The 17,340-nt window shown below is 44.9% G+C and overlaps 1 protein-coding gene across 2 annotated transcripts in view; it reads left to right on the top strand.

The window, feature by feature from the left end:
- The window catches only part of LOC139559402 (enhancer of filamentation 1-like), a 44,169-nt gene extending 33,935 nt beyond the window's left edge, over positions 1 to 10,234 (top strand). For both annotated transcript variants that reach the window (XM_071375403.1, XM_071375402.1), the window contains exons 3-7: positions 4,682 to 4,780; positions 5,057 to 5,212; positions 6,339 to 7,547; positions 8,416 to 8,505; positions 9,134 to 10,234. In XM_071375403.1, the coding sequence (XP_071231504.1) occupies positions 4,682 to 4,780; positions 5,057 to 5,212; positions 6,339 to 7,547; positions 8,416 to 8,505; positions 9,134 to 9,697 (2,118 nt within the window). In that variant the 3' untranslated portion in view covers positions 9,698 to 10,234. The remainder of the gene's footprint in view (positions 1 to 4,681; positions 4,781 to 5,056; positions 5,213 to 6,338; positions 7,548 to 8,415; positions 8,506 to 9,133) is intronic.
- The last annotated feature ends 7,106 nt before the right edge of the window (positions 10,235 to 17,340 follow it).

Below are 17,340 nucleotides of genomic sequence, written 5' to 3'. Positions count from 1 at the left end.
GAGATAACACTGGGGGAATGGCAGCAGGATAGGGAGACACAGGATGAGAAGTAGAGGGTGTGGCAGGGGCAGATGTAACAAAAATAAATAAACATAAATATGGGTTGCATTTACAATTGTGTTTGTTCTTCACTGGTTGCCCTTTTCTTGTGGCAACAGGTCACACATCTTGTTGCTGTGATTGCACACTGTGGTATTTCAACCAATACATATGGGAGTTTATAAAAAACTGATTTGTTTTCAAATTCTTTGTGGGTCTGTGTAATCTGATATGGTCATACATTTGGCAGGATGTTAGGAAGTGCAGCTCAGTTTCCACCTCATTTTGTGGGCAGTGTGCACATAGCCTGTCTTCCCTTGACTGCTAGTTCTGCCAGTGCGGCCTTTCTCAATAGCAAGGCTATGCTCACTGTCGGAACATAGTCAATATTTCCTTAATTTGGGGTCAGTCACAGTGGTCAGGTATTCTGCCACTGTGTACTCTCTGTTTAGGGCCAAATAGCATTCTAGTTTGCTCTGTTTTTTTGTCAATTCTTTCCAATGTGTCAAGTAATTATCTTTTTGTTTTCTCATGATTTGGTTGGGTCTAATTGTGTTGCTATCCTGGAGCTCTGTGGGGTCTGTTTGTGTTTGTGAACAGAGCCCCAGGACCAGCTTGCTTAGGGGGCTCTTCTCCAGGTTAATTTCTCTGTAGGTAATGGCTTTGTTATGGAATGTTTGGGAATCACTTCCTTTTAGGTGGTTGTAGAATTTAATGGCTCTTTTCTGGATTTTGATCATTAGCGGGTATCGGCCTAATTCTGCTCTGCATGCATTATTTGGTGTTTTACGTTGTAAACGGAGGATATTTTTGCAGAATTCTGCATGCAGAGTCTCAATTTGGTGTTTGTCCCATTTTGTGAATTCTTGGCTGGTGAGCGGACCCCAGACCTCACAACCATAAAGGGCAATGGGTTCTATAACTGATTCAAGTATTTTTAACCAGATCCTAATTGGTATGTTGAATTTTATGTTCCTTTTGATGGTATAGAAGGCCCTTCTTGCCTTGTCCCTCAGATCGTTCAAAGCTTTGTGGAAGTTATCCGTGGCACAGATATTTAGGCCGAGGTATGTATCGCTTTTTTGTGTGCTCTAGGCCAACGGTGTCGAGATGGAATTTGTATTCGTGGTCCTGGCAACTGGATCTTTTTTGGAACACCATTGTTTTTGTCTTACTGAGATTTACTGTCAGGGCCCGGGTCTGACAGAATCTGTGCAGAAGATCTAGGTGCTGCTGTAGGCCCTCCTTGGTTGGGGACAGAAGCACCAGATCATCAGCAAACAGTAGACATTTCACGTCAGATTCTAGTAGGGTGAGACCGGGTGCTGCAGACTGTTCTAGTGCTCTTGCCAATTCGTTGATATATATGTTGAAGAGGATGGGGCTCAAGCTGCTTATCCCTGTCTCACCCCCCGGCCCTGTGAAAAGAAATGTGTGTGTTTCATGCCAATTTTAACCACACACTTGTTGTTTGTGTACATGGATTTTATAATGTTGTATGTTTTTCCCCCAAAACCACTTTCATCAATTTGTTTAGCAGGCCCTCATGCCAAATTGATTCTATAGCTTTTTTGAAATCAACAAAGCATGAGAAGGCTTTGCCTTTGTTTTTGTTTGTTTGTCAATTAGGGTGTGCATGGTGAATACGTGGTCTGTTATACGGTAATTTGGTAAAAATCCAATTTCACATTTGCTCAGTACATTGTTTTCGCTGAGGAAATGTACGAGTCTGCTGTTAATGATAATGCAGGGGTTTTTATCGAGGTTGCTGTTGACCCATATCCCACAGTACTTATTGGGGTCAATTTTGTCTCCACGTTTGTGGATTGGGGTGATCAGTCCTTGGTTCCAAATATTGGGAAATACGCCAGAGCTGAGGATGATGTTAAAGAGTTTAAGTATAGCCAATTGGAATTTGTGGTCTGTATATTTTATCATTTAATTGAGGATACCATCAACCCCACAAGGCTTTTTGGGTTGGAGGGTTTGTATTTTGTCCTGTAGTCCATTCAATGTAATTGGAGAATCCAGTGGGTTCTGGTAGTCTTTAATAGTTGATTGTAAGATTTGATCATGTAAATGTTTTTGCTGTTTGTTCTTTGTTTATAGAGCCCAAAATATTGGAGAAGTGGTTTATCCATACATCTCCATTTTGGATAGATAACTCTTCGTGTTGTGGTTTGTTTAGAGTTTTCCAATTTTCCCAGAAGGGGTTACATTCTATGGATTCTTCAATTACATTGAGCTGATTTCTGACGTGCTGTGAAGGTGTAGGCTCAGGTTTTCTGGGTCTCTATGTTTTTGGTTGGATCGGTTTATCAATTTCTTTCTTAAGTTTTTTCATTCTTCATCAAACCACTTGTCATTGTTGTTAATTTTCTTAGGTTGTCTGCTTGAAATGTTTTGATTTGATAGGGAAGCTGAGATGTCAAATATACTGTTCAGGTTTTCTACTGCCAAGTTTTACAGTGAAACATTTTGTCCAGGAAATTGTCTAGAAGGGATTGAATTTGCTGTTGCCTAATTGTTGTTTTGGTAGATTTCCACACTACTTTCCTTCCATTTATAGCATTTCTTAATATTATTCATTTCCTTTGGCTTTGATGCCTCATGATTAAGCATAGCTCTGTTCAAGTAGAGTGTGATTTTGCTGTGATCTGATAGGAGTGTCAATGGACTGACTGTGAATGCTCTAAGAGACTCTGGGTTGAGGTCAGCAATAAATTAGTCTACAGTACTATTGCCAAGATATGAGCTATAGGTATACCTACCGTAGGAGTCCCCTCGAAGCCTACCATTGATTATGTACGTACCCAGCATCCGACAGAGCTGCAGGAGTTGTGACCCGTTTTTGTTGGTTATGTAGTCGTAGTTGTGTCTAAGGGTGCATATGGGGAGGGAAGGCTGTCACCTCCAGGTAGGTGTTTGTCCCCCTGTGTGCTGAGGGTGTCAGGTTCTTGTCCAGTTCTGGCATTTAGGTTGCCACAGACTAGCACATGTCCATGGGCCTGGAAATTGTTGATCTCCCCCTCTAGGATGGAGAAGCTGTCATCGTTAAAGTATGGGGATTCTATTGGGGTGATATAGGTAGCACACATGAGGAAATGTTTCTCTGTTGAGATCATTTCCTTATTAATTTCTAGCCAGATGTAAAATGTTCCTGTTTTGACTAATTTAATAGAGTGGGTTAAGTCTGCTTTATACCAAATTAGCATACCTCAGAGTCTCTTCTCTGTTTCATACCATGTCGTTTTGTGGATGGGACTACCATATCTTTGTAACCTAGAGGGCAACCATTGGATCTGTCTCCTTTATAACCATGTTTCTTTGATGAAGTCTGGGTACCTGCTCTTTAGGCCAATGGCAGATAACCTCAAACCTTGTATATTCGAGGATGAGATATATCTCTCTCTGTATCTATCTATACCTCTCTCTTTCTTTCATTCTCTGTATCTCTCTCTCTTTCTCTCTCAGTCTCTCTCTCTTTCTTTCTCTCTCTCTCCACAGAGACATTCATCTTAGTCTGGTGGATGGATGGGGTCTAATGCTGGGGTTATGGATGCCATCATTCAGCTCATAACTTCTCAAAAAGAGGAGGTATTAGGAAGGCTACACAGGGACTAAAGAAGAGACCATAGAGATCTCAGTGTAGCCTCTGTGCATTCCAAATGGCACCCTTTTCCCAATATATAGTGCACTACTTTTGACCAGAGCCCTATGAAATAGGGTTCTATTTGGGAAGCAGCCTCTCGCTACCTCCCTGGAGTCTTTCTGTCTTTACAGCAGGAAGCCATACGTATGGTTCCCATTTTCCAGCCCTGTCAGTGAACCCTGCATGTTCCAGTGTGGTGATGGTGGTGTGTCTATGGAGGGGGGGGAAGGGACAGGGAGAGAGAGGAGGGGGTAGCGGGATACAGGGAAGGGGGAAGAGCATTCCGTACATTCTTTTGTCTGTCTGACGCAGCGAGGAAGTCTGGAGCTCGGAAGGCTGGGATATACAGGGTAAGAGTAGAGAATTGACAGAGGTATGGGAGGGAGAAAGAGAGATTGGGAGGGTGATTAACACTTACGGGAAAGAGAGAGGTGGAGGAATGTGACACGAGTGAAAAAGTGATGGAAAGGGAGGAAAAAGCGGTCTGTTCCTTTCTTTCTCGCCTCCCTTCTCCTGAGGAGCCAACGTGACACCCATGTTTCTGGGACGTCTGTTCTCTCGCAACACCACACCTCATGACAGCTCAGTCCCCTACTTCACGGTTCCGTGGCTGCATCCCAAATAGCAACCTATTGGGAATAGGTTTCCATTTGGGATGTACCCAGAGAGAACAGGGTCATATTCACTCGGCACCAAACAGAAGAATACTTAAAGGGAGTCCAGGGAGGGACTACCTGAACATTTCCAATAAGAAACGCTGGTTTTCGCTTGCCATTCCATTGTGCACTAATGAATACAAACCAATTATGGGAGCCAACTATTAGTCAGAATGACTCAGGGCCTGCAGTAACAAGTCATAGGACGTATGAGGGGAATTGTGTGTACTATGTGTAATTTGTAAGACTATCACTGTTGTGGAACTGTCATGAACCAGTTGTCAACACAGAGGTCCTTAGTGTTGTTTCTTGTGTGTGTCCTGGTGTGGACAGGTGGTGACCCCAACACAAGTGGGACAGTCATACGCCTACAGCCCTGGTCAGCACACCCAACAGGACCTCTATGACGTTCCTCCCATGAGACCACAGGGGGTAAGTGTCTCTACCTCTACACATAACATAGAAATTCTTATGTCAATCCATCAGGGAAAATCTAAAATGGCACCCTATTCTCTATGCAGTTAGCTACTTTGTATGAAACACTGAGGCTTTGTCTGACATGGCACCCCAGGGCCCTGGCCAGAAATAGTGCACTATATAAGGAACAGGGAGCCATTTGAGACACAGCCTCAGTGTTTTACTTTGCTATTTCTGCCATTCAATGTAATCTATGGTATGCTGATTTGGGAATGTCACTCTGTTTTCCAGGTGTATGACATTCCTCCTGGAAAAATTATGGGATCGCCTTATCCTGGACAACATTGCAATTCTCCGTCCCAAGGAGGAGTCTATGATGTTCCCCAATCCACTCAGATGGACCCCCGCACACAAGGGGTTTACGATATCCCTCCCTCTACGCAAAGGGTATGTCTGAGACCACTCAAACTACACAGAGAAACACTACCCACGCTGAGACCACATATAGAAGGTTTATAACCTGGTCATTCTACATTGTAATAAAGTCAAAAGGAAGCAGTAGCCATTTAGGTCCGGAAAATGTTACTGTTTATTTATTGATACATGCCCTAGTATCCCTCTTAATTGCCTGGTAATAAATGAATAATATGTCAAATTATCATATTTATGACATTTTCGTGGTTCCCTAAATGAAAGCGTTGCCTGCCAATAGTGTTCGAGCAAAACTCGCTGAGTAGCGTTCTCTCTGTCTGTTAACACTCCAGCATGGAAGTCAAGGACTAAATTATTACGTCTCTGGGGATATATCCCAAATGGCACCCTATTCCCTATATAGTGCACTACTTTTATGCAGGCCCCATAGGGCTCTGGTCAAAAGTAGTGCACTTTGTAGGGAATAGGGTGCCATTTGGGATGTAGACTGGGCCATTTTACATTACACCCTGGATACAGTGTTCTAGGCCCAGCCAAGGCTTAGGGCCATCAGTTTGTTTGTAATAACGTGAAATATGTGGGAACCCGTTATTTGCGTCGCTCCTAATTACGGTTGGGTTCGGGCTGTCTCGCAGTGAGGAGCAGATTTCAAGGCTGACTGAAATCACTTACAGCCCACTCTTTTTTATTTATCCAGCTCCGCTTTCACGCTACGTGCCATTTACGTCACAATCCATATTCCACACTGTCAGGACAATGCTAGATGTTTATTGCTTGTGCGTTTTGCCATATTCAGGCTGATACTGAGTTATGGGGAAGGAATAGGAGGCTGAGCATTGAGGTTTGCAAATATAGTATCAACTGAAACAGTCAGTTCTGTCAGATCCTCAATATCTAATTGAAATAATGTGGTGCAAAGCTTGTTTGTTATTGATATGGTAAGCTGTATTTCTGTAGCTATGACTCATTGTTGCATGCTGGTTGATGCGCTGTCTACTCCCCTCCTTACTGTAGGCTGTCATTGTAAATAAGAATTTGTTCTTAACTGGCTTGCCTAGTTAAATAAAGGTTAAAAACATTTTTTTTTTTAAATACTGTAGTCTATGAGGCACTCAACCAAACGCTTGTCTTTTCCGTACAGGTGTACTCTGTGCCTCCCTGCCGGAACACCCCAGCCCTCCAGGAGGGGAACTACGATTTCCCCCAGCCTCTCAAACAACACAAACAACAGGAGGGCATCTACGACGTACCCCCACCCACCCTCACCAAACCCTCCCTGTCCCCCCAGTCCAATTATGACTTTCCCCCCAGCTCCGAGCCAATTGGACCCCACCACCTCCAACGCCCTGTCGCCAGCGACAACGAAGGCATCTACGATGTTCCGCCCCCCGCCCACCAGCTCTCAGGGGCGGGGCCTCGTGGCGATCTGTATGATATCCCCAGGGGGATGCAGCAGCCCCCCTCCCAGCACCGCTCCACCCCCCAGGAGAGGGACAGGGACAGAGGGAAGGGCCAGGGCGTATATGACATCCCACCTGCTCTGGGGGACATGACAGACGGGGTGAACCGCCTGTCCTTCTCCAGCACCGGCTCCACACGCAGCTCCATGTCCACCTCCTCCACCTCCACGGTCTCCAGCGCTGAGGGCCGGCTGGCCCTAGATGTGGACCAGGCAGTCCAGAGGCTGTACCGCCTGCAGCAGGCCGTGGAGGCCTCTGTGGGGGCCCTGCAGACCCTGGCCTCCTCCTCCCACTGGAGGACTTACCCCTTCATGGAGCGCCACACCAACGAGGTGCGCACCGTGCTGGACAGGGTGCGGGCGGCCCTGGCGGACTTTGTGGTATTTGGCAGGGGTGCTGTGGCCAACGCCACAGCCCTGTCAGACCCCAGCCTGCACAGTAAGCTGAGGAGGCAGCTGGGAAGGCTGGAGGACTCCCAGCAGATCATCCTGCAGACCTACCAGAGCTTGGAGAACTGCGGCTGGGCCCTCAACGCCCTGGCCACCTCCAGCAGCACCAAGCACCAGATCAAGAGTGACAACCTGGACCGCTTCTTTATGGTGTCCAGGACGGTGCCCGACGATGCCAAACAGCTGGCCTCCTCCGTGGGGGGTAACGCCGAGCTGCTCTTCAGGCGGGCGCCAACCATGGATGGGTCCTCCTACCCCAGGGGGGGCACGCCAGAGGAAGCCGTTATCCATCCTCTCACCTCCCCGTCCTCGGACAGCGACAACTACGTAGGCCAGACCAAGCCCTTTCCTGTGCCCTCCAACCAAGACAAAGGCAACATGAACAATAGTGAGAAATGTGTGAAGAGCTGGATGGAGGACTATGACTACGTCCATCTGCAGGTATGTTTGACTCTGACTCTAGCCTGACCTACCACACAGATGTTACATTTACTGTACATAAAACGTTGGTCATTAAGCAGACACTTATCCAGAGCGACTTACAGTCGAGCATTCAATTTAGATGGTAAGACAAATGGTAGCTAGGTCAAATGTTAGCCCCTCACATCACCATATAATCCCTGATCTATGCGTGAGAGTTTAGATGTGAATCACTAGATTCCTATACAGTGTCTTAGGTGTGTTGACACAATATTTAACCTTTGAGGGAAACGCTGATCAGGTGGTGTTGAGCATGCTAGCTGCATTATCAGTACATTCTTAGAAAAAAAGGTGCTATCTACAATCTAAAAGGGTTCTTCAGCTGTCCCCCATAAGAGAACCCTTTAAAGAACCCTTTTTGGTTCCAGGTAGAACCCCTTTGGGTTCCATGTAGGACCCTTCCTGCAGAATGATTCACATCTTTCCACAGAGGGTTCTACATGGAACCCAAAAGAGTTATACCTGGAACCAAAAATGGTTCTACCTGGAACCAAAAAGGCTTCTCCTTTGTGGACAGCCAAAGAACCCTTTTGGAACCCTTTTTTCTAAGAGTGGGTAAAGCCAGGCTGTATCTGCCTGTTGGGTAGTCCCATCTGTTCATCCAGGAAGACAACAGATAGATTAGAAAGGAATAACTAACATACACATGTTTTACTGAGCATCAACATGTAGGACTGTATGAGAGGGACTATGTTTTCAATCCTAATCTGAGTAGCAGGAATAGTATCGCAGGTTATGCATTGGGAATTACACGTGTACCTAACCTCTGCTGTTTGAATCTGCTGCTTTGGTTGGTCTTCTCCTCAGTCACACTTTTGTTTCTCCTCAGGGCAAAGAGGACTTTGAGCGGCAGCAGAAGGAGCTCCTGGAGAAAGAGAACATCATTAAGCAGAGCAAGGTACAGCTGGGACAGGAACAGGTAAAGGCTTCTTTCCTCTTTTGGCCAGTCTGGGCCACCATACTTAGTCATGCATATTCATATATTAGTATTGTTTCTATGCACTAGATTTACAGTATTAAAGGCCCACTCCTCAATTTGAAAAACAACAAAATGGTTGCTCCGCCCACATTGGTTTTCTATAAGGCTGATAGATGTGGGCAGAGAAATGTATCCACTCTCAAACAGACTTTTCATACTGTTCACATAATTTATCGAACATACAACATTATTCAAACGCTCACAGACCTTTCCTTCATGGGTCCAGAGACCGTGCCTACCTCCTAGAGTAGAGCAGAGCCAGGAGGACACATCTGGCCCACTCTGACAGAGCAGTCAAACAGACTGCCATAGAACAGGAGATGGACCTTTTCATTCCTGTAATCATGCAGCAATTATGTTATGCTGTCTATGGAAGAAGAATGAGAATTCCATATGGCTTGTACTAACATGATGAAAATGATATGTAGGGATGTATTTTCATCATGTTTATTGTGTACATTAGAGATATCCGTCTCCAAAATACCACACAGTTTATCTAGATGTGTACATTTTAAGACAATTGTCGAAATGGAAACAAAAATATTGATCAGACTCTTTCATGTCACAGATGAACCAGTTCAAACAGTTGGAGCAAGAGGTGATCAAACCAGTGGAGAATGACATCACGCAGTGGATCTCCCAGCAGCACCCGACAGGCCCCTCCTCCTCCCCTTCAGACTCTTCCTCCTCTCCCTCCACTTCCCTGGCTGGAGGCGGGGCCCAGCTGTGTGGGCGGGACCGTCAGCTGCTGGGCTTCTATGCGGAGCAGTGCCAGCAGCACTTTGTCACGTTGCTCAACGCAGTGGACGCTTTCTTCGGCTGCGTGGGCGCCGGCCAGCCGCCGCGCATCTTCGTGGCGCACAGCAAGTTCGTCATCCTCAGCGCCCACAAACTGGTGTTCATCGGTGACACCCTGTCCAGGCAGGCAGCCACGCCCGAAGTGGCCAACCGGGTGATGAACTCCAGCAACGTGCTATGTGACCTGTTGAAGACAGTGGTGGGAGCTACCAAGACGGCCGCGCTGCACTACCCCAACACAGCCTACGTGCAGGACATGGTGGACAGAGTCACAGATCTCTCACACCACGCTCAACAGTTCAAAGAACAGCTGCTGCAGATGGCTGCTTTGTGATAGTTTGCGTTGTCATTTGTCACTTCCTGGTCTATTTCACCACAGCAACCTGTTTATATACCGTATATACAGTATCTATATATATATATATATATATATATACAGTATCTCTCTCTCTCTATATATATATATATTGCTTAAAAGTACATTTTTGGGCTGTTGTAAATAGTATTGTTTTATCTGTTCTGTAAATATTAGGCTCTATTTTTGTGTAGATTGTTTTATATAATTAATTATGATATGAATATATAGATGTGATATCTGTGGCTTTTTAGGGTTACTTGGACATGTTTTCTTAACATTCCAATTTCATATATTATAAAGCAACTTATGATGATGATATGTCCGTTTTTTTTTCATTTTCACCTGTAGATTGTTGAAGCACCGTACCGCTGGAAATGACAGTAGTACTTTGTGTAAATCGTTTGATGTCGTACTTCTTTTATTGAAAGCGGTAGGGTTCTCAACGGACAAAGTAAAGGACTGTTCTTACCCATATGACTGTCTTTTTATATATAAAAAAAAGAACTGCTGGAAGACTAGCTGGCTCCACTTTGTTTGCAGACAGTGCACATAACATGACATAACCATGCGTTGTTAAAGCTCACCAACCTATCTTATGTTATCACACACACACACACACACACACACACACACACACACACACACACACACACACACACACACACACACACACACACACACACACACACACACACACACACACACACACACACACACACACACACACACACACACACACACACATCAGAGACATTATTAACTGGATACTGTACAGCAGTAACTAGAGACCAAAATGGCTGGACTGGTACACAATATTGGCACCAACAGTGAAACTCACAGCTAAAGTCTGGTATTCATCTCTTACATTCACCCAGTGCTGGGTGTGGTGGAAATAAATAAAATGGATATGATAACGACCGGATGGTAAACCGCTCACGTTTTCACATACGGACGAAGATACTAGTCATGTTTGAATATAAATGAGAACGTAACAACAGAAATGTACGGTATGTTGAAGAAGTAGACTTGGAATTTTTAGAATACTTATTAGTAGATGCAGTCAATCATGTTAACATCAAGATAAGTACCATCACCTTCGCTCTTATTCTCCTGGATCCTCATGTTATTTTCCATGTCATATTCAATGAAGATTTTTTAATACCATCTAAGCCTCAGATGGGACGATGAAAGACGGGGCTAAAAGGATTTTACGGTAAGCGGGGCAGGGCCAGCGCAAAGGAGTCCATCCATGCCAAATGATCAGTCTTAGTTAGCCTGTGGAACATCCTTTAGGGCATAGTTAGGAAGGTGGGAGAAGGGGACAGAACATCACGTCCTACTGGTCTTGATCTGGAAACTATCTTTAGCATTATCTCTTTTCATCTAGAAAGTGTCATAACACAGTGGTTAAGGGTCATAACATAGTTCTTGATGCACAGTACACAGATGAACCATCTATTATGGCACGGCATACTGTATAGTGCAACAGCATCTAATGAAAGGCATTGTGGTTTGGATATGCACACAGAGCCTTAAAATACAGCTAAAAAACATTCATTGTTTATTTTCCCTCTACCCCTACTGACCCTCCTTTTCATTACAGCCTGACTGAAATACACTGTATATATACTGTAGTTTCTCCCTGTGGAGAGGTGGGCCTGTGGCTATAAGGGACTGGTAAAGGGGTATGGAGGAGATGCCTATGCCAAACCCCTATCAGCTCCCAATCAGAAAACTTAACTCACAGAGCCTGGGTCTTAACAGGCCATCAGTGGTTTTATCACCTGCTGCATTCCATTCACTGCTATCCCAGGGGACGAGAAGAGAAAACGGAATCCGCTATGGAATGGCTTTTAAAACGTTTTAATTTAACCCAGAATGCGAATTGACACGGTAAATCAGGAAGATGTGTCATTTCCCCCAAGTCTCAGGTCCCGGGTGACAAGACTCTGTACTGATTTATCGTCAGCTAATAATGGCATCCAGGCACATCTCGTGGTTGGCTCCGAAACAAACAATAGAAAGAAATGGCCCTTGGGAGACTGAGAGTCTTAGCTGAGTTAACACTGCAGATCCGGAGACTGGGAGCCTTGGCTGAGTTAACACTGCAGATCTGGAGACCGAGAGCGCTTGATGAATGAATGAGCTATTTCAGGACTGGAGGTCGGTCGGTGCTGTGTTGCTCGTCCCAAATGGCACCCTACTCCGTATATAATGCACTACTTTTGACCAGAGCCCTATGAGCCCTGGTCGCTCCTATCTGTGTCTGTGGAGAGAGAGGCTGCTTGCCAAACAACTTATAAATGCCTGCCTCTGGTTCACCACTAACCCACAGTGTAGGAAGAGTGGGTAACGCAGGCAAGCTAGGTGCTCATGAAGGCAGATATACTGAACAAAAATATAAACGCAACATGCAACAATTTCTAAGATTTTACTGAGTTACAGTTCATATAAGGAATTCCGTCAATTGAAATAAAAAAATTAGGCCCTAATCTATGGATTTCACAACTGGGAATACAGATATGCATCTGTTGGTCACAGATACCTTTAAAAAAGGTAGGGGTGTGGATCAGAAAACCAGTCAAGATCTGGTGTGACCACCATTTGCAGCGCGACACATCTCCTTCGCATAGAGTTGATCAGGCTGTTGATTGTGGCCTGTGGAATGCTGTCCCACTCCTCTTCAATGGCTGTGAGAAGTTGCTGGATATTGGCAGGAACTGGAACACGCTGTCGTACACGTCGATCCAGAGCATCCCAAACATGCTCAATGGGTGACATGTCTGGTGAGTATGCGGACCATGAAAGAACTGGGACACTTTCAGCTTCCAGGAATTGTGTACAGAACCTTGCTACATGGGGCTGTGCATTATCATGCTGAAACATGGAGATGGCAGCAGATGAATGGCACGTCAATGGGTCTCAGAATCTCGTCACGGTATCTCTGTGCATTCAAATTGCTATCAATAAAATGCAATTGTGTTCTATGTCCGGAGCTTATGCCTGCCCATACCAAAATCCCACCGCCACCATGGGTCACTCTGTTCATCATGTTGACATCAGCAAACCGCTTGCCCACACGACGCCATACACGTGGTCAGCGGTTGTGAGGCCGGTTGGACATACTGCCAAATTCTCGAAAATGACGTTGGAGGAAGCTTATGACAGAGAAATTGACATTAAATTCTCTGGCAACAGACATCTGTGGCATTGTGTTGTGTGACAAAGCTGTACATTTTAGTGGTCTTTTATTGTCCTCATCACAAGGTGCACCTGTGTATTTATCATGCTGTTCAATCAGTGTCTTGATATGCCACACCTGTCAGGTGGATGGATTATCTTGACAAAGGAGAAATGCTCACTAACAGGGATGTAAACAAATGTGTGCTCCAAATGTGAGAGAAAGAAGCTTGTTGTATTTATGGAACATTTCTGGGATATTTTATTTCAGCTCATGAACAATGGGACCAACACTTTACATGCTGTGTTTATATTGTTGTTCAGTATATATAGGGTTTCAAAAAATTTCAGGCATCTCTAATATTAAAATGTCTTCAAAATTATTTTTAAACCTAACCCTTTCCCCATTGGCCATATAACTGCCAGGGATGCTCATCTCTCCTCCAAGTGAAGCAAATGATAACTTTGTTGGCTTTTTTTCTCAACAACACACAGTCACTAATCAAATCAAATCGTAATAGTCACACGCGCCGAATACAACAGGTGTAGATCTTACAGTGAAATGCTTACTTACGAGCCCCTAACCAATAATGCAGTTAAAAAAACATATACAGTGGGGCAAAAAAGTATTTAGTCAGCCACCAATTGTGCAAGTTCTCCCACTTAAAAAGATGAGAGAGGCCTGTAATCTTCATCATAGGTACACTTCAACTATGACAGACAAAATGAGAAAAAAAAATCAGAAAATCACATTGTAGGATTTTTTATGAATTTATTTGCAAATTATGGTGGAAAATAAGTATTTGGTCAATAACAAAAGTTTATCTCGATACTTTGTTATATACCCTTTGTTGGCAATGACAGAGGTCAAACGTTTTCTGTAAGTCTTTACAAGGTTTTCACACACTGTTGCTGGTATTTTGGCCCATTCCTCCATGCAGATCTCCTCTAGAGCAGTGATGTTTTGGGGCTGTTGCTGGGCAACACGGACTTTCAACTCCCTCCAAAGATTTTCTATGGGGTTGAGATCTGGAGACTGGCTAGGCCACTCCAGGACCTTGAAATGCTTCTTACGAAGCCACTCCTTCGTTGCCCGGGCGGTGTGTTTGGGATCATTGTCATGCTGAAAGACCCAGCCACGTTTCATCTTCAATGCCCTTGCTGATGGAAGGAGGTTTTCACTCAAAATCTCACGATACATGGCCCCATTCATTCTTTCCTTTACACGGATCAGTCGTCCTGGTCCCTTTGCAGAAAAACAGCCCCAAAGCATGATGTTTCCACCCCCATGCTTCACAGTAGGTATGGTGTTCTTTGGATGCAACTCAGCATTCTTTGTCCTCCAAACACGACGAGTTGAGTTTTTACCAAAAAGTTATATTTTGGTTTCATCTGACCATATGACATTCTCCCAATCTTCTTCTGGATCATCCAAATGCTCTCTAGCAAACTTCAGACGGGCCTGGACATGTACTGGCTTAAGCAGGGGGACACGTCTGGCACTGCAGGATTTGAGTCCCTGGCGGCGTAGTGTGTTACTGATGGTAGGCTTTGTTACTTTGGTCCCAGCTCCCTGCAGGTCATTCACTAGGTCCCCCCGTGTGGTTCTGGGATTTTTGCTCACCGTTCTTGTGATCATTTTGACCCCACGGGGTGAGATCTTGCGTGGAGCCCCAGATCGAGGGAGATTATCAGTGGTCTTGTATGTCTTCCATTTCCTAATAATTGCTCCCACAGTTGATTTCTTCAAACCAAGCTGCTTACCTATTGCAGATTCAGTCTTCCCAGCCTGGTGCAGGTCTACAATTTTGTTTCTGGTGTCCTTTGACAGCTCTTTGGTCTTGGCCATAGTGGAGTTTGGAGTGTGACTGTTTGAGGTTGTGGACAGGTGTCTTTTATACTGATAACAAGTTCAAACAGGTGCCATTAATACAGGTAACGAGTGGAGGACAGAGGAGCCTCTTAAAGAAGAAGTTACAGGTCTGTGAGAGCCAGAAATCTTGCTTGTTTGTAGGTGACCAAATACTTATTTTCCACCATAATTTGCAAATAAATTCATAAAAAATCCTACAATGTGATTTTCTGGATTTTTTTTTCTAATTTTGTCTGTCATAGTTGAAGTGTACCTATGATGAAAATTACAGGCTTCTCTCATCTTTTTAAGTGGAAGAACTTGCACAATTGGTGGCTGACTAAATACTTTTTTGCCCCACTGTATGGATAAGAATAAGAAATAAAAGTAACAAGTAATTAAAGAGCAGCCGTAAAATAACAATAGCGAGACTATATACACAAAGGGGTACCGGTACAGAGTCAATGTGCGGGGGCACCGGTTAGTTGTGGTAACATGTACATGTGGGTAGAGTTATTAAAGTAACTATGCATAGATGATAACAACAGAGAGTAGCAGCTGTGTACAAAGGGGGAGGGGGGCAGTGTAAAAAGTCTGGGTAGCCATTTGATTAGGTGTTCAGGAGTCTTATGGCTTGGGGGTAGAAGCTGTTTAGAAGCCTCTTGGACCTAGACTTGGCACTCCGGTAGTGCTTGCCATGCGGTAGCAGAGAGAACAGTCTGTGACTAGCGTGGCTGGAGTCTTTGACAATTTTTAGGGCCTTCCTCTGACACCGCCTGGTATAGAGGTTCTGGATGGCAGGGAGCTTGGCCCCAGGGATGTATTGGGCCGTTTGCACTACCCTCTGTAGTGCCTTGCGGTCGGAGGCCGAGCAGTTGCCATACCAGGCAGTGACGCAACCAGCCAGGATGCTCTCGATGGTGCAGCTGTAGAACCTTTTGAGGATCTGAGGACCCATGCCAAATCTTTTCAGTCTCCTGAGGGGGAATAGGTTTTGTCGTGCCCTCTTCACAACTGTCTTGGGGTGCTTGGACCATGTTAGTTTGTTGGTGATGTGGACACCAAAGAACTTGAAGCTCTCAACCTGCTCCACTTCAGCCCTTTCGATGAGAATGGGGGCGTGCTTGGTTCTCTTTTTCCTGTAGTCCACAATCATCTCCTTTGTCTTGATCACGTTGAGATAGAGGATGTTGTCCTGGGACCACATGGCCAGGTATCTGACCTCCTCCCTATAGGCTGTCTCGTCGTTGTCGGTGATCAGGCCTACCACTATTGTGTCATCAGCAAACTTAATGGTGGTGTTGGAGTTGTGCCTGGCCATGCAGTCATGAGTGAACAGGGAGTACAGGAGGGGACTGAGCATGCACCTCTGAGGGGCCCCGTGTTGAGGATCAGCGTGGCGGATGTGTTGTTACCTACCCTTACCACCTGGGGGCGGCCCATCAGGAAGTCCAGGATCCAGTTACAGAGGGAGGTGTTTAGTCCCAGGGTCCTTAGCTTATTGATGAGCTTTGAGGGCACTATGGTGTTGAACGCTGAGCTGTAGTCAATGAATAGCATTCTCACATAGGTGTTCCTTTTGTCCATGTAGGCAAGGGCAGTGTGGAGTGCAATTGAGATTGCATCATCTGTGGATCTGTTGGGGCCGTTTGCAAATTGGAGTGGGTTTAGGGATTCTGGGATAATGGTGTTGATGTGAGCCATGACCAGCCTTTCAAAGCCCTTCATGGCTACAGATGCGAGTGCTACGGGACAGTAGTCATTTAGGCAGGTTACCTTAGTGTTCTTGGTCACAGGTACTATGGTGGTCTGCTTAAAACATGTTGGTATTACAGACTCGGCCACAGAGAGGTTGAAAATGTCAGTGAAGACACTTGCCAGTTGGTCAGCGCATGCTCGCAGTACACATCCTGGTAATCTGTCTGGCCCTACATCCTTGTGAATGTTGACTTGTTTAAAGGTCTTACATCGGCTGCGGTGAGCGTGATCACACAATCTTCTTGAACAGCTGGTGCTCTTATGCATGTTTTAGTGCCATTTGCCTCGAAGCGAGCATAGAAGTAGTTTATCTCGTCTGGTAGACTCGTGTCACTGGGCAGCTCTCGGCTGTGCTTCCATTTGTAATCTCTCATGGACAGACTACCAATCTGACTGAATTCTAGATTTTAGTTCTGAATTCTAGATTTTAGTTCTGGGTTAACTGGGATTACACAGTCACAACACATGGCTTGATAGACTTTAAATACAGCTACATCTGAAATATAAATTGACTGGTTTTAAACTCTTCAAATACTCCCTTTGACTACAGTTTGGAAAACAGTTATTTACTCCATCTGTTTCATGTTGGGCAACACTGCCCCCTGTTGTTCAGTCACTGTATGCAGATATGACAGAGTATGTGCAAAACAAAATAATACACTCAAAAAGCTGTACAAGTCTTAAAATGTGTCTGTGTTGTGACATGAAATTAAACATGCAGTTAAACATAGGCTTACAACCCCCCCCCCCATGTCAATTCTATATTCTTGAATAACCAGTTTCAGCTTTGAAACAATGCAATTCAAAGAAATGTATTTCTATACAGGAG

This window comes from Salvelinus alpinus, chromosome 29 (assembly GCF_045679555.1).
Source record: "Salvelinus alpinus chromosome 29, SLU_Salpinus.1, whole genome shotgun sequence".
NCBI lineage: Eukaryota > Metazoa > Chordata > Actinopteri > Salmoniformes > Salmonidae > Salvelinus > Salvelinus alpinus.
Note: the sequence above shows the minus strand (reverse complement) of the source record. Positions and strands in the feature narration are given on the sequence as shown.